The 24904-nt window shown below is 35.4% G+C and overlaps 1 protein-coding gene across 1 annotated transcript; it reads right to left on the reverse strand.

Moving 5' to 3' along the window:
• Positions 1-1334: 1334 nt before the first annotated feature.
• ADAM29 (ADAM metallopeptidase domain 29) lies at positions 1335-23537 on the reverse strand. Its single transcript, XM_084758831.1, is given in 6 exon segments — positions 1335-2088; positions 2092-3332; positions 3335-3762; positions 4679-4757; positions 15277-15335; positions 23413-23537. Coding segments are annotated over 3 exon segments (2274 nt in total). The 5' UTR covers positions 3618-3762; positions 4679-4757; positions 15277-15335; positions 23413-23537; the 3' UTR covers positions 1335-1338.
• Positions 23538-24904: the final 1367 nt, after the last annotated feature.

Raw genomic sequence — 24904 nt, forward strand, 5'->3', positions numbered from 1 at the left:
GGGAGGGAGGGAGGAATGGGAAGATACAAGATATGGGGTAACAATTGAAATGTAATATGAATAAGTTAATAAAATATATTAAAAAATAAAACTACATAAAAAAAAGAAAATTCACGTTGCAACAGCTAAAAACCACAGCCAGTCCAAATGAAGAGTCCTAACAGAGACAGCTATAGTTCAAATTCCACACCTAAGACTAAAGGGTCGAAAGTGAGCAAAAAGATTGTAAAAGCCAGAAGAACAGGGTGTTTGCTGTGAGGTTTTGTTTCCTAGGAATAGCAAAAGCTACACAAATAAAATCCCACCAACTTGATTTCCTTAAAATGAGCTGAGTAAGAACAACAGCAAAAAACATGATCATGTAGGCAGAGGAGAGGAAGCCTGAGAGGCCTCAGCCCTACAGGAAGAACTATGGGGAACTAAGGAATGAAAAAGATGTTTTCATCAGGGAAGAGCACACAGATTGATTATCCGATACCAAATGGTCATCCACAGATATTACACAGACTGAATAAATGGTACTTACGTATTTAGGAATGTGTGTATGTGTGTGTGTGTGTGTGTGTGTGTGTAATTGAATTTGAAAAAATAGGAATTTATTTATATTACGTTATTACATCATTTCCTCTTTCTCTTTCCTCATTCCAAACTGTACCACATACTTTTCCTTATTCTCTTTAAAATTCACGGCCTCTCTGTTCATTAATTGTTCACACACACAAACACACACACACACACACACAAATTAAGAAAGATACTGTGCCAATAATTATGAGTAACTAATTGTTGAATCATAACTTCATATAATGCTAAGGAGCATAAGAAATAAATTGAGGTTATTTCAACTTTCAAAATTTTGCCATTGTCTCTATGATCTTAGACTCAGAACTCTAGCATTATTGCTAAGCTACTTGAGGAAATGCTCAAATTTCTGGGCATCCTATAATATCACACAATTATCCTGGTATGTCTGAAATCCAAAATTACATTCCTTTCTGGTGGATTTATACAAAAAGGAGTTGGAGTGTTTAAAGCATGTATCGCTGTCAATGTATAATATGATATTCTGGAAACTCCAACATATTGGGAAGAATACATCTCCCATATTTCTACTCAAATACACATCCCTATTTCCCCATAGGAGAAGGCTTGATATAGCAGAAATAGTGCATTGTCAATCAAAGCAAATAAAATGATATTATAGATTTGATAGGCAATAACCTGAAAAATGCCTACATCATTCAAACGTTATAATTTTCTGTAAATGTAAAGAACAAAACTACAGAAAACAATTTTCAAATTACTTTAAATTGTGAAGAATAAAGAAAGCCGTAATATTTAATTGGTCCTCTTTATAGATGAAGTTAATGAAGCTGGTACTGATGGCACTCTTGACCGAGGTGGACTCTGGAAATCCTCTGAACTAGGTGGTTTGCTTGGAACATTTTCTATTTTGACAGACGTAGGCTGAATTTGGGACCTTTGTTTACTTTCTTTTCTAGGAAGTAGGCAACAAAGACAACATAATAAAGCAAACAAAATAGTGAGCAGTATTAGACACAGGTAGCAAACCTTTTTCTTCCTCTCTGTCTTGGGAGGTGGGCCACTGTCTACACTGCCTCCATAGCCCTTTACCTCACAGTTCGGAGGATCCCACAAATAGTTGCAGTGGCAGTGATGCTTATTGTTGCAGATGCCCCTCTTATTACAGAACTTAGGTGAACAATTGCTGTCCAGGGCAGATATATGCACACAATGCCTACGGATGCAGATATGATCTTGACCGCACTCTGTGCCATCTTTCACATCACCTGTGTCAGTTAGGCGGGTCCCAGCATGGTAATCGGTGCCCCAGCAGGGTAAGTTTTTGACAACAGCAAAGTGCACAGTACTGTGATTTTCCAAACGGGGAAGTTCTGTCACGTTATCACATTGAAGTCTCCCACAAAGGGCATCGTTGGTTTCACATTTTATGTACCCAGGTCCCTGAAGACCACAGTGGCCAAAACGATCACCTTTGGTGTTTACTTCTACGTAGCAATTTGTATTTGCCGCCTTTGAGTTCTGGCCAAAGATGTGCCTACATTGTTAATTGCGGTCATTGCATTGCTTTTCATAGCAGTAGGCAGAAACGTTGCAGGGAATTCCATCTTCCACATATGCATCATGTGGGCACTCGTGGGATGTTCCATTGCACCACTTGGGAAGATCGCACATGTTAGCCTCTTTTCTACACACCTCTCCTGATGGTAAAAGCTGGCAGTTTTTACAACAAAGTCCAAAGGCACAGGAAGACCCATCACTCAAAGTGCAGTCTGGCATACAGCAGAGATCTCTTGCACAATGCCTTAAAGATCCACAGTCACACCGCTCTTCACCTTCAACGATACCATTTCCACAGCGCCTCTCATGAAAGATATCATGTGTGTACATGTTTTCCATCAAACATTTTGCCTCTTTCACAGCATACCTCCAAAAATAATTATAACTACAATTGCTGAATACGGGTACTGGTGGGTTGTCCATGTGCATTATGCACTTACTGTATCTACACTTACACATAGCTTCATCATGGTGCATGCCCAAATTATGACCTAAGTGATGAGCAACTCCAAGAGCACGGAGGGTCAAAGTCCTGTCTATGAAAGTAACAATGGCACAGCTATGGTTTGGATCGCACATCCCTCTTGTTGAACCCACTCCACTTAATCCTCTCAAGTGCCTGTATATCAAAAGATGTGTGGTATCGTGTTTCAATCGATGAAGAATATTTTCAGCTTTCCACTTGCAGTATAGACTTAGGGATTTTCTTAAATCATCTATTACAATAAGGTTTTTCTTATTCCAAACCTCTAAACCAACCAATAATATTTTAATACCAATGGCATCATAAATTGTATCCACCGTACTTATCACGGCATATAGATCCGACAGCATTATTGTGTCATTATTTCCATAGTGTTCATACAGAGTCTTATCCACCACAACCACAAATTCAACAATTCTAACATGAGTCCACCAACCCGAATAACCACTTTGTTTGAGGGTGGGTGTGTCAGTTTCCTGCAGCTCCGCTTGGCATGTTATGTTATCTTGCATAAGGCTGGATCTCCTTGGTTCTGTTTTACTACTGTCCATTTTATAGACCAGATGTTCAAATTTGGTAGAAAACCTTATGGGCATGATTTCATAAACAATGTTATTTATCTCTAATAGTCCTTGAAAGCCACCAAAACAGGTATTGAGGGAAACTAAGGATTCTGAGTCTCCCTCCACATAACCGTGATAGTAGCAGTCATCCTGTACAAACGGGTAATCTTCCATCAGAGAACCCGGTCAGAGTAAGAGAACATCGGGAGGTGCCTGGTTAGAAAATGACTCTTGATCTTCAGGTGGATGACGTGTCTCTGGCCTTCAAGTTTAAAGTTATGGGAGATCCAATCCGGAGACTCCGTGCCTCTGGCTTTCCCAGTTACCTTCATAGGAATAACCACTTCTGTGGGACTGTGGTGATGATGATGTCCAGCCTGAATGAATCCAAGAAAAGATAGAAAAATACCAAATAGTTTTGTCAGGAACAAGATCCTCATGCATAGCACTGTTTCAGTCACAGTCATCACAAATGCATGCCCATAGAAACATGGGTTAAGAGAAGAAATAAAGTCTGGGAATCCTAGCTACTGTGAATCCTTCTAGGCTGGCCAGTGTGCAGTGTTAATAATTAGACATCTGTCCTCTGCAAAGGTCATTAGGTCCGTATTCCTGTAAATAAAATAAAATAAAATAAAATAAGACTCAAAATGGATAAGAGTGGTTATGAAAGCATGGTTGGAATAAAGAAAGGGAAAAAGGAAGGAAGGAAGGACAAAGAAAGAAAGCAAAGAAGGAAGGGAGGGAGGAAGGGAGGGAGGAAGGAGGCAAGGAAGGCAGCAAGGAGACAAGGAGCAAAAGTAGCTTGTTGGTGTGGTCAAGGAATGAGAGAAGATATTTTGGATGGCATGTGCCAATAATCTCAGCACTTTGAGAAGAGGAGGAAGGAGAAAGGTAAGTTTAAAGATGGCTTAAGATATATAGAAAGACCTTGGATCAAAAACCAAAAGTTGTGAATCTAGATCAGCGCTAGAGGACTTGCCTAGAATTTTCAAGGCCCTGGTTTCTGTTCTCAGCAGGACAAATAAGGAAAAGAAAGGAGAAAAGAATAGGGAGGCAGGGAGGCAGACAGGCAAGAGGGAAAGGTGGGAAGGAAGGAGGGAGGGAAGGAAGGAGGGACAGAGGAAGGGAGGGAAAGAAGGAAGGAGGGAGGGGAGGGTGGGGAAGGGAGGAAGTGAGGGAAGAGTTTGAATGGCATTTGTACTTAAATATTGAGAGAAAGGCCTGAAGAGATGATGGCTCAGCAGTTAAGAGCACTAACTGCTCCTACAGAGAACCCTGCTTACTCCCATTTTGAGCACCCATATGTAAGTTCACAACTACCTTTTTCTCCTCTTCTAGAGGATCTGGTGCCCTCTTCTGGTCTCTATGGACTTCTCTACACATGTACATCTACAGTTATTTAGTCAAATATATGTTGACATAAATAAATAAATAAAATAAATAAACCTTAAATAGAAGAGGCACCAACACTACACAAAATATATTTACACTACTTTTTGTCATTTAAAAATGTATTTAACGTTACCTGAGAAATCTTTCATATGGCATAAGATTCAATATTCCTTTTCTTCTGTAACTTCCTCTTCTCATTATTCTCATCACAACTGAAGACAGTGAAATATAACATTTGTTACACACACACACACACACACACACACACACACACACAGTCATTAAAATAAACAAGCATAATGTCTATCTGAGACTAAGTGCTGAGCAAGGCTTAACATAAAAGCTCCAGAACATCAGACAAAAACAAGAAAAAAAATGAAGAAATGTTTATCTTTTCAAATGACTGAGAACCAACAATTTCCACAAAGACCTAGTGGGTACTTCAGTTCCTTGCCAGGAACTTGGACACATATGCACTGGTTTTTGTTTGATTAATTGATTGATTTTGATGTTAGCTATTTTTATTTTATTTTAATTTATTTTTTGCATAATGGTAATTTCAATGATTTGACTACAACACCCAGCATAATATAAAAAAAACTATGGAAAAATAAGAACAGAGTTTCAAAACATCATGTACAGAATGGTACATAAATTATATGTCAATTTAAAATATATTTGATAGAAACAATATCATTGAGTTACTTTTCTCCATATTTTACCCAGTTAATCATTATTTTCTAAGATAATACACATTAGTATTAATACCTAATTAGGGCCTGATTATGAGGGACATGACACAAAAATTCATTTATAGAGTGTATTGGGTGACTGTCCAGGCAGTATAAACGGTTTCAGTCATTTTTTCATTTTAGAAGCTGCTAACCCCCACTCCAGGTTCACTCAGGTATTTAAGTTTTATTCCTTCTCAAGTCTTGATGGGTTTGAAGACCAGATAGTTTAGTCTGTCAATTAAATAGAAGAGGCACCAACACTACACAAAATAGTAGGTTAGGGGTTAAGATATTTTTAGATCAAGATAGATGTTTTAAAATAAGAGATGAGCTATGATAGATATTTATCTTCATTCAGAAATTTAGACCCAACAAGATAGGAAAGACATTTACTTCAAGTTTGCCAAATACAAATGGCCAAATTACTATGAATGTAACATTTATATAATCCCAGATTGTCTTGTGGTTCTTCCTGCTGTATGTAGTTTATTTTACTCATGTGTAATAATATAAATGTGTATGTTAAAAAGAAACATAATAGAAAAAATTTTCAAAAAAAGAAATTAAAATATATTCCCAAAACAACAAAGAACAAAAACAAAAAAGTCACCTGAGACTTTTTTCAATAAAAAAATTCATTTAGAATACCGTGAAAGAGGAAAAACGCTATTAATCCCTGAATCCACTAGTGAATGTTAGCCTGTCAAAAAGTGAGAGTCCAAGTTTTTGTGCTTAAAATAAATATGAGGAATGTAGAATCACTTATAAATTATTCCTGCTAAAAGACTAAATAAACTCTTATCTAATCAAATTTTGAGAGTTAATTTCTACTTATATTGGAAAGAGAAATAATAGAAAATTAAATATTCTAAGAATAAAATGGATTCATCATGATACAGTACCTTTTTCTAGACACCTAGCTGCTTGTTTTTATTAAATAGGTCAATGACATTAACAAAGACAACAAAAAGAGAGATGACAGTACACATTTAGAAGGCAAGAATATAGAAGAAGCAAGTTGATATAGCTCTGGACTTTTATGGATCCTGGTTAACATAAATAAATGGTCTAACTATAGCATCAGAGATAAATACAGTAAAAAAAATCTTGATAAGTTGGTTTAAATAATAACATATTTTGTGTTATATTTTTAAACCCCATGTTTAATAGTGAAAATCACAGTGTATACTGAATTATGTCTCTCTCATTTTATGTACTGAAGTGCTACTTACAATACCCCAGTATTTGATTATATTTTGTCACGGAGTGTTTAGAAGAGAAATAGGATTCAAAATAGGTAATCATAATCTGTTCTAATCCAGTATCATTACTGTTTGTGTGTTTGTTTCTAAGAAAGATATATCAGAGAAGCAGTAGCTTTGTGATAATACCCAGAAAATAACTATCTTCAGGACAAGAGGAGAAGTCCTGGAAGAAATTAATCCCACTAACCCTTTTTATGTATATCTTACAGGGGTCATAACTATAAAAAAGTTTTTGATGTTTAAGTTGGCCACGATGACAGCCATACAAAAATAATACAGGTTTTTATGGAGTAAAGAAGTACAGAGATAACACTAAATAAACAATTTGACGGAATTTGACGGAGTTTGACGGAAACTCATGAAGATTCTTGCTAAAACATGGCTATCTATTATACTGGACAATATTCTAGAATAGAATCCTAATATTGCTTGACTAGGTATTCCATTTTAGGTATGTAGTTTGACATATAGTAGCCTAATAATGCATGGTGTTGAAATTGGTTAAGCAAACTAAGAAATAGAATGAAACATTAAACATAAGCATGACAAGCTAAAGCTCCTGATAAGTATATGAGTACCTCATAATTTAAAAAATGATTTATGAAATTTCATTTGCATTTTGATAATTCCGCATTCTACTAAGTGCATGCCACACTGAGGCTTTCTTTGAAGTGGTGAGATGGCATTTCATGCAAATGAAAGAAATAGAATATGGAATCAAGTCTGCAAATTATTAGCTATTTACTCTCATGACAAGAATTTTTGTATAAACCATCATTGCTCAACTCAAAATAAATAAAACATTATATATTATCATAATGTATTTCTTCATGCGAATACACAGATATTTGATTTATTGCAAGAAAACAAGTTCTGATGATCTGATGATCATGGATGCTTGGAAAGACATGAAGAAAATACCACTAGAAGGATATCTCACGAAAAACTTCATTCTGGTTTGCAGACAGCTACCATCTTTCTTTATATTCACATAATACAGAAGAAGATCCTTGGTCTCTATTTAAGAGCCCTGATTCTATTATAAGTGCTTTACCTTCTGTTTGTTCACCAAGATTTAATCTATGTGCACAGGCCCACCTCCAAATATCATTACATCAAATATAAGTTTTTAGGTGAACAATTTAATCCATAACTACTCATGTTTCCCCTAGTTCATATACTTTATTTAAGTAAAATGTATTAATTCCAATATGCCCAAGAGTCTTACCTCATCCCAGCAGTAACTCTGATGTCTTAAAGAAAAAGTCTCATCCTGGTTTCTTCAAATTATCTCTTGGTAGAAATATAAATATGTCTCACCTGAGAGCAAATTTATTCCCAAACTATGAATCTGTTAAACTATATGGTATGTGCTTGCAAATTGTAATGGTTGCATAGGTATAAAGTGAAATTGTGTTCCAACAGGAGATAATCTAATGAGAGGTATGTGGATTCCAGTACATTTCAAGACATAGCAAGGCCACTTTAGAATTATCTTGTTTTGTAGCTTTCAGAATAGTCTTGGTTATTACTGTTTCTAAGTCTCATATAAGCTACACCCTCAAAGATCAAAAGATACTCCTCTTTGGCCTTTTGAAGCCAAGATTCTCTTGCTTTATCTGTTTCTGTCTGTCTGTCTGTCTGTCTGTCTGTCTGTCTGTCTGTCTGTCTCTCTCTCTCTCTCTCTCTCTCTCTCTCTCTCTCTCTCTCTCTCTCTCTCTGTCTCTCTGACTCTCTCTCACACACAAAGAGAGAGATAGACAGACAGACAAACACAGAGACAGAGAGAGACAGAGAGATAGAGAAAAGGAGAGGGAGAGAGACAGACAAACAAAAAGGAGACAGATACACACAGAAACAGAGAGATAAGGCAGAGTTAGAGAGCAGACATAACTGATCATTTCTGAATTTTTTTTGAAGTCACTGTCCTCTTCTACGGTGTATAGGCTGATTATTTTCCAAATAATTCAAGCTCTGATTCTTTTTTATCATGGTAAGCCCTTCCTCAATAAATCTATCAGTTTTTTCATTTACTATATGCAGTCTGTAGGAGCCACGATGTTCCTTTGAAATCTCACTTTAAAATATCATCATATTATTATTCAGTCACATCACAAGACACTAGATCCATTAGAACACAAGATTTCAGGAAGATTTTCAAGAATCTTCATTACAAGAATTGAATATCAGTTTCCAATCTACAGCTGCCAAAATGCCTTTAAAAGTCCATATCTTTATCAACAACTCTGTGTGTGCTTGCATTTTTATTAAGTCTTTTATCTTTTTACATACACATTTATATTAATACACCTTTATAAAATAAACTACATATAGCAAAAGAACCACAGAGCATTCAGGAATTACATTCATGTTACGTTCATAGTGTTTTGGCTATTTGTATTTGTCAACCTTAAAGAAAACATTTTCCTATCTCAATGAATCTAAAATACGGAATGTAGCTCATTATCTATGATATCTCATCTCAATCAACTTAAGACATCTATCTAAACCTAAAACCATCTTAACCACTAAACAACTAGTCTTACTTGTGAAACTCAACTATTTGGTCTTCAACCCCATCAAAGACTTGAGAATTTTGTTAAGCCTGAAAGTTCTCAGCATTTAGAAACTGGACCACAAATGATATTCCAACCTTGTTTAACCATTTTTTCCAATTTTATTTGTGCTTACATTTTATCTTCTCATAAAAATGAAGTTTTCTATTTGAGCCCCCGCCCCCATCTCTATCCACCATCACGAAATCATTATTGTTGACAGACACAGTTTCTAAGGATCACTGAGTTTCAAATCCATTCCATACTTGGTTAGGAGAGGACACCAGTTTTTAGTGTGGAAATCCCATGGATAGCATGGGCATCTCTGACAAAATGCCATAGGATATGCTACTTAAACTAAAAAAAATCTTTTTTCACAATTATAGAAATGGGAGATTCTAAGATGAAGCAGCAGTGTAGCCGGGCTGCGGTCAGAGTGTTCTTCCTGGCTCAGAGAAGCCACCTTTGACCTGTATCCTCACATGCCAGAGAGCTGGAAAGGAGAGCAGAAGTAAGGGAAGGAGGAAAAGAAGGGAACTAGAAGAGAAGAGGGGAAGTAAAGAATCAAAACTAGCTCCCCAGTAGCTCTTTCAGAGGTACAATAATCACAAGGGTCCCTACAACAAGATTTCTTTTAAATCTAATTACCTACCAAAGGCTCATTTGCCCTGGGGAGAGGGACATTAACCTATGAGTTATGAAGGGCACAGTTCTGTTTCCCAGCAATAGACCTCCTATTATTTCAACTCAGCACTTTCTCGCTGTTCTGACTAGTGCATGGACTGCTAATCTAAAGAAAATAAAATCTCAGCTGCTTGTTATAAAAGGTTAACAACACTTGTCCCAGAACCTTCTTAAAGCTTAATAGCTATGGACCCATGAATAAGGTGCTTGCCTTCTCCTTTGTAATTCTCTCCGCTGGATCAGGAAAAGACACAGAGTAAAATTTTAAGGACTGTTTCTGTTTTATCTACTAGACAAACATTTGAACATCTAGGTTTGTTAATGTTTTGTTTCCAAAATGGTAAGAATAAGAGATTTCAAAACCTGTAAAAATGTAGACATAGGAATCAAGTGCACCTTGAAAAATGGAGGTATCAGGGCATCAAGTGTAGTGTTCAGCATGTGCAAGTGCCCAAGTTCAACTCTTAGAAGTAAAACTTAAAAGGAAATGAGAAGAAGGAAGAAGGTGGAAAAGAAGACAGAAAGAAGGGGGTGGGATGGAAAAAGATAAAAAAAAAAGAAAAAAGAAAAAATGTCTAGATCATTTAGTTAAGATGGAGGATGATGAGTAAAGGTAATAGGAACTAGTAAAATAGTAAATACGATTTGTCTAAGAGTAATAAAGGGTGTGACACTCATTATAGTGTGGGCTCCCAATATATGTTAACCACTTATTATCAAAGTATATTCAGATCACAAGTGAAGCAAATACAACTGAAATAAACTTTTTTTACAGCAAACTTCTTTTTCAGAAAAAAAAAGGTCCTTCAACAAATCATGAAGTTAAACACGTACTAAAGTGGTTGTTACGTAGGAAGCCACTGTTATCTTATAAATATCTTTAAGTTTCATTACTGTTGCATGTTATTACTTATTGTTTGCAACCTTATAACCATGTAAATAAAGGAGCAAATATGTTCAGCAGATATTCAAACATTACAAACTGCTTTATGTTGGCTATAGATTGCAAAGTGTTGTGGTGTATGGAACAATGTTGTCTAAGATGTGCTGAATTACTTTTTGGAATTTTTACATATAAAATTTAGTTTAATATAACAAACTCTAACTTTTATGGTGAATCAATAATTTGGTAAGTATTTATTGTAGATTCTTATATTCCAATAGTTGCCTAAGATCTCTATGCAACACTTTTAAAAAAAATTTAATACATCTTGTGAGAAATGAAAGTTAAATTGTCTGTCATCCTCAGCAGAATGTTTAAAACTAACACTTTTTCCCAATATCAGTAGGTACTACCACTATATGCACATCAATTAGCAAACTGAACACAAAGCCAAAACCTGTACTTATTTTATTTTTGTAGATGGTGTAAATAATTTTTTTCCTCATAAATAGTTTCTTGTAGTGAACAGAAAAGTTACTGATATGTGTGCATTAACTCTGTATCCTCGACCTTTCTTAATTTATTAGTCTTATTGAACAAGTAGGATTTCAACCTGATGTTGCAAATATGATTAAAAATGCACTCATCATAAATGTGACTTATCACACATAAAATGAGCTCTTTCTTCTATTCTTTTGATCAGTATATCTGTTTTTAGGTCTTATTCCCAACCATAGAAAAACTAAAGAGATATCAAAACCATTGGAAGTGAGATTTCGGGACCCTGATTTTATTAGTCTTTAAGAATCATTTCTTGTAGGTTTCCAGGACCCTGTGGGTCCTATTATTTCCCCATTCTTCCATGCTACTCTCGCCTAAAGTCTCAATAGGATGTCCTCTCCTCTGACCCACTTTCTTGGTAAGTAAGGTTTTTCATGGGACGTATCCCTTGGACTAGTGTTTTGATATAAGTGAGTATATACCATTTGTCTCTTTTTGCTTCTGGGTGAACTCACTCATTATGATAATTTCTAGGTCAATCCATTTGTCCACAAATTTCGGGAATTCCTCGTTTTTAATAGCTGAGTAATACTCCATAGTGTAAATGTACCATAGTTTCTTAGTCCATTCTTCTACTGAGGGACATTTAGGCTGTTTCCATGTTCTGGCTATTATGTATAAAGCAGCTATGAACATGGTTGAGCATATGTCCCTGTTGTGTGTTAGGGCATTTTCTGGGTATATTCCAAGGAGTGGGATAGCTGGGTCTTGAGGAAGCCCTATTCCCATTTTTCTGAGAAAACGCCAGATAGCTTTCCAAAGTGGTTGTACTAGTTTGCATTCCCACCAGCAGTGAAGGAGTGTTCCTCTCTCTCCACATTGGGGTCCTCCTCAAACTAAGGCACCAGCCAAGGAGAAATAGGCAGTAAACTTCGAACCCCTACCAAGACCTAGCCGACGAACACGATATTCTCCACTGTTGAGTGGAGAGTGAGATCTGATTCTCACGTGAACTCTGGTGCCCCTTTTCTGACCATGTCTCCTGGATGGGGAGGCCTGGTGGCACTCAGAAGAAGGATAGCAAGTTACCAAGAAGAGACTCGATAATCTTAGAGCATACATAGAGGGAAGAAGTCTCCCTCAATCACAGACATAGGGGAGGGGAGAAGGGGGGAAGTGGGAGGGAGGGAGGAATGGGAGGAAACAGGGGAAGGCTAACAATCAAGATGTAATATGAATAAATTAATTTAAAATAAAATAAAATAAAATATATAAAGTGAAAAAAAAAAAGAATCATTTCAAGTGGTTGGCCCTGAAATGATAGCATACATATAAGTAACATTGTACATACAGAGTTGGTTTTCATTGGATATATACACACATATATATATATATTCATATATATATATATGAATACAACAATTAATGAAACAAGGTGACATGAATTTTAAAAATAACAAGGTTGGTTATATGGAAGGAATTGGAGGGAGAAAGGTAAAGTAAAATATCTCCAAAATAATGAAGTAATGAATAATTTCAGCTGTTATCATCTTAGATATTTTCTCTTACTTCCAAGTTTATATTAGTTCAGGTGAGTACAAGTCACTTTTAACTGCTGATACAGGGAACAGATCCATGGGAAAAAGACTTCATTGTATTGGGCAATTTTAGACAATAACCTATTTGTCAAATGCATCCAGTGACTGATTATTCTAGAAGCATTATTTTAAGACAAACAAGCAAACAAACAAGCAAAAAAAAAAATACTAGGGTACCCAAAACTAAAGAAAAAGAGAACAGAAATCGCTGATTCTAGGAAAGAAATTGTTAAAATTGAAGTTTTTCTTCTTCCATGTGTATCAGGTCTGTGTATTTTGCATTCTACCAATAATAAATGAATGGTTCCATTTTTTCTTTGTTAGTAGAATTATTGTGTGTGTTATTGTTGTTGATGTTTAACAGCGCTAAATGATTTATTAAGATTTATTATCATGACTCTTTTTGCCTGCTCTTGGGACCCTTTTTCTCCTCCTAAGCTATCTCAACCATCCTTGATATGAGTCTTTGTGACTAATAGGATCTTGTTATGCTGTGTGTTGTTGATATCACTTGTGAACCTGCTCTTCTCTAGAGGGAAATTGAGGTGGGGGAGAGTTGGGAAGGAGTAGACAGAAAGGAGCCTGTAGTTGGGATATTTTGTATAAGAGAAGAACTTTTTTAAGTTTTGAAGAAAATAAAGGTTTCTAGTTTGGATCATCTATGCTGGTCTAGACTGATAAGTATAGCTGTCCTTCCCAATCAATGAGGCTTATGTTTTCAGTAGCAGAGATCAACAGAAAGAGGAAACTGGCCAAATGCAGACAACTAACCATGGGGTGCCTCCTACCACTTAAAACATCTACAACAAAAATCCTACACCCAAGGATCAGGTAACATAGCCGAAGGAAAGATTAGAAGAGACAGAATACCAGGAGATTTGTATTGAGATCGTCTTTCCTATATATGTCAAGGAAGCTGCAGCTATAACATGTCAACAGTGTGCTAGACTAATTGAGTCCTGAACAATGGCAACCCCCACTGTCATGCCTATGTTGACTGGGGAAACCACAGGAGATCCAAACCTAGGTGAAGAGTTACGGACTATTTACTGATTTCTGAGCATAGGAGAATCCATTTTCTCCAACGAGGAATACTGTTATTGGTTATCCAATACTATACAGTCACTACTGTGTGTGTGTGTGTGTGTGTGTGTGTGTGTGTGTGTGTGTGTGTGACATTAAATGGTCTCAGATGTTTGTATTTATATATTTATAAGTATATATAATATAATTACAATGAAATATATATCATAAATTTGATAAGAAGAGGTACAAGAGGACTTGGGATATGGAAGGAGGATGATGCAAATGGAGCACTCATATAAAATTATTAAAATTAAAGTAAAGTTAAAATACACCCCTAGTTTTGATTTAAGTTGCATTTTGCAAATGAATGAATGAGTGCCCTTCACATACATTGTTGGTATTTATTTATTCTTTAGTGACTTATCTGCTGAAATATTTCCATATTTTAATTGGTATTTTTCTTAACAAAATATTAAAAGTACTCTGTCTCTGTGTCTCTCTCTGTCTTTCTCTGTCTCTCTCTCTCTCTCTCTCTCTCTCTATATATATATATATATATATATATATATATATATACACACACACACACATATAGACATATATATATATATATATATACATACATACATACAAGTCAGAGGTCATTATTAATGAGAAAATAAAACTACTGAATAAAAAAATTATAGCCACATATAATATACTAGCTTTAACTGTCAATTTGATACAAACCTAGAATCACCTGGAACAAGTGAACCTCAAGTGAATTGTCATGAAGTTGGCCTGTTGCCATTTCTGTGATGCATTTTCTTCATTAATGATAGACATATAAGGGGCCAGGCCAATGTAGGTGCTCCATCCTTGGACAAGTGGGCTGGGCTATAGAGAAAATATAGCTAAGCATTTCAGAGAAAAAAGCATTATTCTATAATTTCTGCTTAACTTTTGGACCCATTCTCTTTCTTAAGGTGTTATCTGGTTTTAGGTCATGATAATTTTAACCTACAGACCAAATAAACCTTTCATTTTCCAACTCGCTTTTGGTCAGAGCAACAGAAAAACCAACCATATACAATATAAATTATACATCTACATAACTTTAATTGAGTATATTTATATCGCCAAAATTGAAAAAGAAAATTTTGTTGACACAATATTATTATGCAATTTTGTAGTCTCTGTACAGAAGTTAAAAAGTGTTATTTAATGTAGCCTGAGAAAATATCTGCAGTAAAGCCCTATTGACGTATAGAAAAAGTATCCCTGGCAATGTGGTTCTGTTTATCTATAAGTAGAAATCTATGTTAAAGAAGTGGGTGGTTCTGGAAATTAAACAAAATAATTTATATTAAATATTTAGTACAACGAATACCATATACTTGAATACCATATACTTGACAAAATACTGTTTTGTTGTTTCAGTTTGCTTGTTTGTTTTGGATTTTGAGGCAGGGTTTCTCTGTGTAGCCATGTTTGTCCTAGACTCACTTTGTAGACCAGGCTGGCTTCAAACTCACAAAGATCTTCTGCCTCTGCCTCACTGGGTGCTGGAAAATAAAATACTGTTATTGAGAGAGTAACAAATGTGTTCTCAAATTTACAGCTCTTTTTTGTCTGTACAAAGACCTATGGGTTATGCTTTCATGTCCTAGAAAGCTTACATTCAAATACTTTTGACTTTTTATATTACAATGAAGAGTAAATGATTTTCTGGGAAAAAAAACTGATTGGAAGGAAAGCAGATTTTTGTTGACAAGTGTTATGAAGCTTTTCTATTGTAATTTTATATTTCTACAAACATTTTTTTCCTGGTATTTTGATTCAATTTCTCATTCAGCAAGATGGAAGGGCAGAATTCTAGTTTGCCTTCTTCTGTGATAAAACACTGGTCAAAAGCAACTTGTGAAGGAAAGGATATATTTTAGTTTGCAGGTTGTAGTCCACCACTGAGAAACGAAAGCCGGAACTCAAAGCAGGAACCTGAAGCCAAAGTGGTTATGCTCTCCATACCATGGGCAGGTAGCTTTCTTATGGCTGCCAGGCTTTTGGTACTTGCCTAGGGGTGACACTGCCCACAGTGGGCTGCATCCTCCTACATTAATTAGTAATCAAGGAAATGTCTCACAGGCATGCCCATAGGCAATTTAATCAAAGCAGTCTCTCACCTGAGTCTTCCTCAGATAAGTCTGAGCTGTGTCTAGGTGACAACCAAGGCTAACTAGAAGAGAAAAAAAAAATACCCTCCCTAAATATCTAGATACTTCTTAAGGTCTTTGAAGCAGCTATTGTGCCTAGTTTTCATCTAACATTTTATTTTCTATCTGGTTTGCTCTCTGTTTCTCAGAAGCACAGGTCTTTATGTAACAATTTGGGTAGCTACTTCCCTTTTCCTTTGAAATGGATACTTTTTCTTGGCGTCTTGATTTTGGCACAAGAAAAAGAGGTATGAAAATTCTTTCAGATTTAATCATGTAAAATGAATTCTGTTAGTGATTATTTGAATTGGACAGTTCTAAAAGACAAGAACACGGGTTAGATTTCTCTCCTATATCTGTCTCTGTCTCTGCCTCTCCTTTCCCCTTCTCTCTCTCTCTCTCTCTCTCTCTCTCTCTCTCTCTCTCTCTCCTTTTGTCTCTGTCTCTCTGTGTCTGTCTGTCTGTCTGTCTGTCTGTCTGTCTCTCTCTCTCTCTCTCTCTCTCTCTCTCACACACACACACACACACACACACACACACACACACACACACACATGCACATACTTTATATCATTATGAGGCACTTTATGCTTCATTTCATAAGAAGACACACTTTAAACCAGCTTGCTTAGCTGTAGAGGCATGGTTATAAGAAAGAGAATTGTTATGACTTTTCAATAATTTTATTTAAACTGTTTATCAAAAACAGTTTAGACTTAATAAAAATATTCATACAGAAGAGCTCTCATATTCTCACATTCATGCTTTTGGCATGATTAAAGGAGCAGTACTAATATATACCAAATAAAATATTTTCAGAGTTCCTTAAGTTTTACACAATGCCTGGTTTGGGGTCCAAGAGGCACAGTACACCAAGTTCCAATCAGTTATTTACTTTCTCCAAACTCTTTTGGCTCCTTTCACCCTTGTTTTTCATGCCACTGAGAATTCTGATGACCACAGCACAAACAGTTTGTAAGAAAGTCTTTCAATTACTGTTTTTTTTTTCTGATTCTAATTCATTTCATAATTTCATTGAGATATGAGTTCTTAAAAGAAAGGCCACAAGCAGGAAATGGCTTGTTCTTAATATATCAACTGTATTTCTATTGTCAGTATGCCTAGCACTACCTGAGCTTGAGCACTTAAATTTGATAGTGTTTCTTCAGATTCTGAACCATAAAATTACAGTTTTTCTATGCTGTGCTCTCTGTAAGGATGTCATGTTACATGGCTCACATAGAAGGAATTGGAGAATTATGGTTCCTCTTTCCCCCAAGATTTATAAAATCTCATACCCCACTTTTTTTTAGGCCTTTTCAAGAATCTCATATGAAATTACATAGCTTGCAACGTTTTCAGACTGGATTCTTTCACGAAGCAAACCACACATATCTTCATCTGTGGAGTCAATTGTGTCTATTTTGGTTACAGCTGTGCATCGACTTTTAATTCTTTTATCATTCTTAACTTTTTTCTCCTTTTTTTCCCCCCTTAGGCTTTTCCTGGGAAATCTTCCCCGAATGAAATCTGATTATTTTAATGATTCAATTTATTCGACTGTTATACCAAACTCCTATCACCATATTGTTAAGTAAAAGGGCAAACGGAACTGTAATTTGAAGATGAAATTTAATTATTTTGTGACCCTTTGAGCACTACCAGTGCCAAGTTTACAGGTGCTGCTTATTTCACTCATTCTCTTACGTGAGCTAGGAAGTGGAGATGCCATCATAGGGGAAATATGTAAAATGTTTTTTTCCTTCTTCATGTCACCGTTTGAGCCATGAGTGCACCCGTTTCAAACTCCTTATCAAGATAATGTGGTGTGGTTCACAGAAATAAAATCAACAAATCAGAGGTAACACTCCTTAGTTTGCATCTGCCCTCAGGAGTTTCTTGTTCTCATAGGAGCCTATATGTAGCCCTCAGCAGTTCATCAGAGTTATTCTATCCCTAAAAGTTTGTGGATTCAGCAACTTCTGCTTCATATAATGTGAACAACGCTATGACATTCCATTAGCATATCTCCCTCATATTTTAAGAAGTAAATTTGCTGCTCAGTTTCTATTATCTAATGGGTCATGCAAAAGAATTCTACTTGATGGTCCACTGCCATTGTTACAGCTGTAAATAAATACTGCAAGTGTTTTTCCTGATGTTATTGGTGTTCTGCTGTGACATATATTAACCCTTTAGTTGTTAATGTAATCTTAGAGCTTGCCTTCCTAGCTAAGAAATTTTGATGCCTATATTTACTTCTACCAAAGTTTTGACTCTCTAACATCCAAAACAATCAATGGAAATGTAATTGTTGGATTTTAATATTCCAAATGAGACTGACCCTGAAATTGTTATTTAAAAAACCTATGTGTCAGTCTTCATAGTACATTTAGTTATTGTTGGGGGATGGTCTGATGTATTTTGGTGCTAATCAATAAAAAGCCATCCCACCTGGGCAGGGCAAGTGAGACAGGTGTGGCTAAGGTTCAGGGCTTAGAGAGAGAGAGGATCCTGGGAAGAAGGAAAAGAAAGAGGGTCCCGAGAAGGAAGAGAAGAAGGCAGCCATGGGTTACATGGAGGAGAAGCACGTGGCCAACGTGGATGGAGGATTTGGCCCAGATGAAAATCATTGGCAAGTATTTGGGATTATATATGGGAGTTAGCTTGATAGAAAATATTAGAAATAAATGGCATGGGATTGAAGCAGGGATCCCATGCCTGCTGACTATGGGAAATAGTTTAGAGGATTGATATTTGCCCTGCCCCCAGGTTAACTAAGGCTATTTTAAAATATAGCAAGTGTCAGTGTCTTGATTGATTGCTAGCTGGGCATACTAATAAAACAGATAATTTATAGACTTGATCATAAACAGTTATTAGGCCCCACAGATAATTTAAAGCAATAAGTTACTTCTGTTTTCACAGAATATTTAGGAGTTTATTCAAAAATTAATACTATGGAAATTTTATGTTGTTCTGATACTCCAGAAGGAAAAACAACTTGGAAAATGTTTTAAAATTCAACTTTTTTACACATATGCAAATATAATATATGCACTTATATACATAGTTTATTCTTATGTATATTTCCAATTGCATTTAATAATACACCTTAGATGTACATGTTTACTAAAGTTATACAAATAAGTTAAAGTTCGTAAGATTTACATTTGGGCCAAGATTTACTAAGAATGCAGAATAATGGGTCAAAGTGTATGTCAAGAAATGATGTGATCTCCTCACTTTCAGGCATGAGTCATTCTAAAAAGGAATATTTCCCATTGCCGAGTTTAGGTAACAGATGCTTGTCTTTTGTGTATCTAATAGAAATTGGTTGTTAGAGATCACCTAATGATCTGCTCTGGGTCAACATAGCCCTGAGACCAGGATTATCAAATGGGATCAAATTCTTTGGCACCACTTACCAAAAGTAGTACTACAATAGGCAAATAAATGTGTTCCTCACTAATAGTTGAAAACTGGCCAATTTGGTCTGCGTGTATGGATAATAAAGTATCATCAAATGTCTTTAAGCCAGCAAGCATCCTTGTAATCGATCCAGAAGTTATTTCCACAGAATGAAAACAATTTCTGGCTTTAAAAGCAAAGTCTGGCATTGTAGAGTATTTTAACAGCATTGTATAAGACTTTCTTTAAAGATAGGGTCTTCTGCAATATTTAAAGTTCTGAGACTTGAGACAGAACAGTTTGCTTGCTGTAATAATTAGCTGCAACAGGATCTTGACGTTGTCTCTTTTTGTATGGCTATCTTTCCTTCTCAGTAGTCAACTTCTATGGATCCATTGGATTTATTAACACGCCTTTAATATTAACAGTTTGCTATTTTGGCCAGCTGTGGTAGTGCACACTTCTTATTTCATCACTCTGGAGGCAAAGGCAGGAGAATCTCTGTAAGTTTGAAGTTGTCCTAGCCTCCAGAGCAAGTACCAGGACTGCTAAACTACGCAGAGAGACCTTCCCTCCAAAAAGTCTTTAAATTTTCTTAACTATTCAATACACTATTATAAACTACTTACCATAGTTCAATAGACCAATAAAAGTTATTCCTCTAGTCTAACTGAAATGCTGGAGCCTTTAATAAATATCTCTTTATCCCTTAGGGTTCTTATTTGTAAAAATCAACAAAGTGTTTGATGTATTAATTATTTTGATGGAATTGTTTCATGGTGTAATGATAAACCAAAAAAAAAATCACCTTATATCTGCATTAATAGAAAACTTATCAATCAAAAATTAAAGATAAATGTAATTGACTAACCATTTGTATTTAGTACTCTTATTTTGATTAAGTGTATTCTGTATAAAGCTTTAAAAAAATCAAAGACTACTTCAAAGTCTTTCTATGACTAGTTTTGAAGTAACCTTTCCAGCATTCACAAAGCAAGCTATTAGGAACACAAAGAATTCTATCACCTTAAAATTGATCTATTTTACCTGTTGAAAGGAGTTAAATCATATTAAATAGTATAAGCTTTCTGGAGGTTGGTTGGTAAAGACAACCTAATAATCTGGTCTGTGTCAAAATGCCCTTATGGGTTGTCAAGTGGTGTTACACATTGTTTGCTTTTTTTATTTTTTGTGGGTTTTTTTTAGTATATGTGATCTACAATCATAAAGGATAAAATACAATTTAAGTGTATAATACTTTGGTGTATTTTCATAGATCAATAATACAATTAAGAAACACCAGTTAGGGAAATATGAGCTACACTATCCCAGTGAAAAAATAAGTTGCAATATGAAAAGAACATAATGATGAGTGAAAGGCAAGGAAAATGAAACACCAAAAGTTTTACATTTCGCTTTGTTGGGACACACTGAAATGAGTATTAGCAAGCTAAGAAACTAGTTGAAGTAGACTCTAATACCATGCCAGCCATGTTAATAGAAGTTTCTTTTTGCTCCTGCAAATAAGGATTTACTTTTCTCTTTAAATAAGGATTTTATTTTGACCTACTGCCAAAAGACATCTTTTTAATGATTTTGGTTTGTTTTGATGTCTTCCATGTGAATGATAACAGAATTCATAAAGAAGGGATGCTTCACAGATCATGAACCTACCTTTATGCCAGAGCTGGAGAGATGGCTGAAGAGTTAAGAACATAGGTTGTTCTTGCAGAGGACAGAAATTCAGAAATTCATAGTTCAATTCCCAGCATCATATCAGGTCAATTCTAACCATTTCTAATTTCAATCTACTTTTATTACCCAAAGCCACACATATAAACAATTTTTTTTAAAAAAACAGTTAAATTAAGGAATTCCTGAAAATTGTGGACAAATGGATTGAACTAGAAATGATCATAATGAGTGAGTTAACCCAGAAGCAGAAAGAGTCAAATGGTGTATACTCACTTATATCTGGACACTAGACCAAGGGGCATGTCCCATGAAAGCCTTCACTTACCAAGAAAGTGGGAAAGAGGGGAGGACATCTTATTGGGACTCTAGGTGAGAGAAGCATAGGAGAATGGGGAAATAGAAGGATCCAGAGGGACATAGAAACCTATAAGAAGAACATTATGACGGGCAGATCTGGGCCCAGGGGTCCTGCTCAAACTATGGCACCAGCCAAGGACAATACATGAAGTAAACTTCGAAGCCCTACCCAGATCTAGCCAATGGACAGGACATTCTCCACAGTTGAGTGGAGAGACGGGTCTGACTTTCACACAAACTCTGGCACCCCATATTTGACCATGTCCCCTGGATAGGGAGACCTGGTGGCACTCAGAGGAAGGATAGCAGGTTACCAAGAAGAGACTTTATCCCTATGAACATATATAGGGGGAGGAGGTCCCCCTCAGTCACAGTCATAGGGGAGGGGAGTAAGGGGAAAATGGAAGGGAGGGAGTAATGGGAGGATACAAGGAATGGGATAACAATTGAGATGTAATATGAGTAAATTAATAAAATATATTTAAAAACAATTAAATTTTAAAATGGCTTAAATTTGATAAACAGACTTGTTTATCAAAGACTTTTCTAAGTACTTTGTTGTATCCATTTCTGAAAATGCTAAAATGAACCATTAGAATTCCATAATGTGAATGCCCTTTCAAATTCTTCATCTCACTTGTGGTCTTTAAATGCCAGATTATGTTTCATGTTGGTAGTCTTATTTTGTAAAATTAACTGATTAAAAGTAGTTGACCTCAATTTATTTAAAAGATAAATTGTTACACCGGGTGGTGCTGGCACACACCTTTAATCCTAGCACTTGGAAGGCAGAGGCAGGTGGATCTCTGTGAGTTCGAGGCCAGCGTGGTCTACAAAGTGAGTCCAGGAAAGCCAAGGCTACACAGAGAAACCTTGTCATATAAAAATTTAAAAAATATTTTAAGTGAGACTAACTTAATCTTATGAAAGTCATAAACGCAAAAGAGTATCCAGGGGACATCAAGGGGACACAAGAGGCAGTGCTGAAAATATCAGTATAGAAGAAATGCTAAGAAACTTGGTGCCACAGCACATAGAACTAAATTATATCAGTATTAACAAGATTGCAGTCAATATAAGGCACCAGACTGAATTGCTTCAAGGTGGTTACATCTTGCATTTGACTTGTGAGATCAAACAGAGAACCAAGCTAAGTCATGACTTGCCTCCTGATACACAGAAACTGTAACACGTCATCTTCTTATGCTGTTAGATTTGTACTAATTTTCTACACCACAGTAGAAAAATGAAAGTGTCTGGGAACCTACTGCCTGGTACTCCTAGTGAGACTCAAGGAAACACTTCTAATATATGTTTGGTTACTACTACTCATCGTTATAATCTAAGTGTACAAAATTTTATCTCCTTGCAATAATAGGTCATCAGGGTAGAAAAATATACCACCTTCCAATGAACTATTACAAATAATGCCCTTTACTTCGCAAAACTTTTCTTCTCAGAAAATGTATAGAAATTAGATATAAGTAGATAAACATGTCAGTCTTAGCAAAGAACCTATAGATAGAGTAATTCGAGGCATGGTCAAATCATTATGCAGCAAAATATGTCAAAGTTTAAAGTTCTTGGGGTTCTGGTTGATATTTTCTTCAAAAATCATAGTGTCTCGATAAAGCTTAGGGTTATAATTACGAGTATCACCCATTTTACATGAGAAAAAAGCAACTCTTTTAGCTAAAATATGCCAAAATAACACAAAAATGTTCATAGCTCTAAAATATGTATCTTTAAAATGTTTCTTCATTGTATACATAAAGATAAAAGTACTTTTAAATTTAGCACTATAAACAAGTAGTTGAGGTAGACCTAGATTCCTGAAACTTGGCCAAATTTATATGATCATCTTTTTAATTTTTCTCAAGGCATAGTTTGAGGATAATAACTTAATACCAAGTAATATTGCAAAACTCCTATAACTTATACCCAGAAAAATGGTTATTTCTTTTACCTTTGGTCTCTGATAACTGTACAGGTATGTGAGTGTTAAATTAACTACGGTCTGCTTATGATGAACGATGTTCTCCAGGCCATCCAGAAACAGACCATAAGGAGAGATACTTTTACACTGGATCCTTACACCATCCATGAACTTATTAGATGTGATGTCATAATAGAGGAAAGAATGTTTTGCAAGTAAAGGTCTAAAGTTGGCAGTGCTGAGTCACAAGAAATGATAAATATTTTACTATTACACTTGTACTAGAGTATTACAGTCTTGGATCTCATGATAAAAATGGCTAAAAGTGTCGGGGTATAGGAAAGATATATTAAGGGCTACCAGCAGTTTTGAAAACTATTTATTTAGACAAATCTACCCTTATAATTTAGTGGAACGGTGGGCTTTTAATTTTTCATTACAGAAACTTCATGATGACCTGACTCTTTTTTGTTCACATTTATTTATTAATTATAGTAGTGTAATTATTTTTCCAACCAGTCTTCTGCTTAATGAGAAAAAAAAATCCCTCTGAATAGTATTGCGCTATCTCCTGACATGGATAAGAACATCATGTCACATTATTTTTGAACCATCAATTTGCTCTGAAACTCATCCTCCTTTTGTCAAAAGACATTTTTTTCCAGATATTCACCAGGGACTTGTTTGTTAATAAGAATTTTGTTTGAAAGATTCTTATACAAATAGAAATTAAAAACATCCTCAAGTAATAAGATTATAGGGATTGTGTTTCTATTTTCCCTAGAAACTTGTTCTTAAATATTTGTTAAAAAAAAAAAAAAGGACATAAGCAATGAACAGGAAGACAGCAGTGTCTTAGGAATGAGGCAGTCTTCTGTCAAGGATAGAATATTTCATATAATAGTATATGATTACAAGATACCAGGATGAATGCAGGGAAACAAATATTATTCAGCACTTGGGAACTCAACACAAAAGTAGTTAGACCTAAGTCTATCTAAGAAACACTTAATCTTGGTACAAAATGGGAACTAAATAGTATGCTGTCTCTGGGTCTAGTTTCATAGGATCTTAGAGAGAGAAGTGTTCATTAGATCTTAGTTGGATGCAAAAAAAATTGTTGATTTACACATATTGATTGCAAAACTAATGCTTAAAAAGAAAGACAAGCCACTTCCATGCCTGTGTTAGTACTATCTTGCAAAATGGAAAAATGGACAGTCTAGATTTAAACTATAGAAAGTTATATTATTATTCTACCCTAATTCCGGTTTTTCTAAAGTACTTCTGTGAAGAATGACATTGATATTTTAAAAGTATTCGACTGAACCTATGTATAGTTTTAGATGATATGAAAAATGTTACCTGTATCAAATATATTAACCCATGAATACAAAATGTAAAAATAATTATAATTTCTATAATAACTCTGAAAGAGCAATTAATGAAAATACATACATTAAAAGATAATGGGTAGGCATATCAGTTACTGTGGCTATTGTGGCCAGTTACTACAATTAGT

Source organism: Acomys minous (genome assembly GCF_964271855.1).
Source record: "Acomys minous genome assembly, chromosome: 15".
NCBI lineage: Eukaryota > Metazoa > Chordata > Mammalia > Rodentia > Muridae > Acomys > Acomys minous.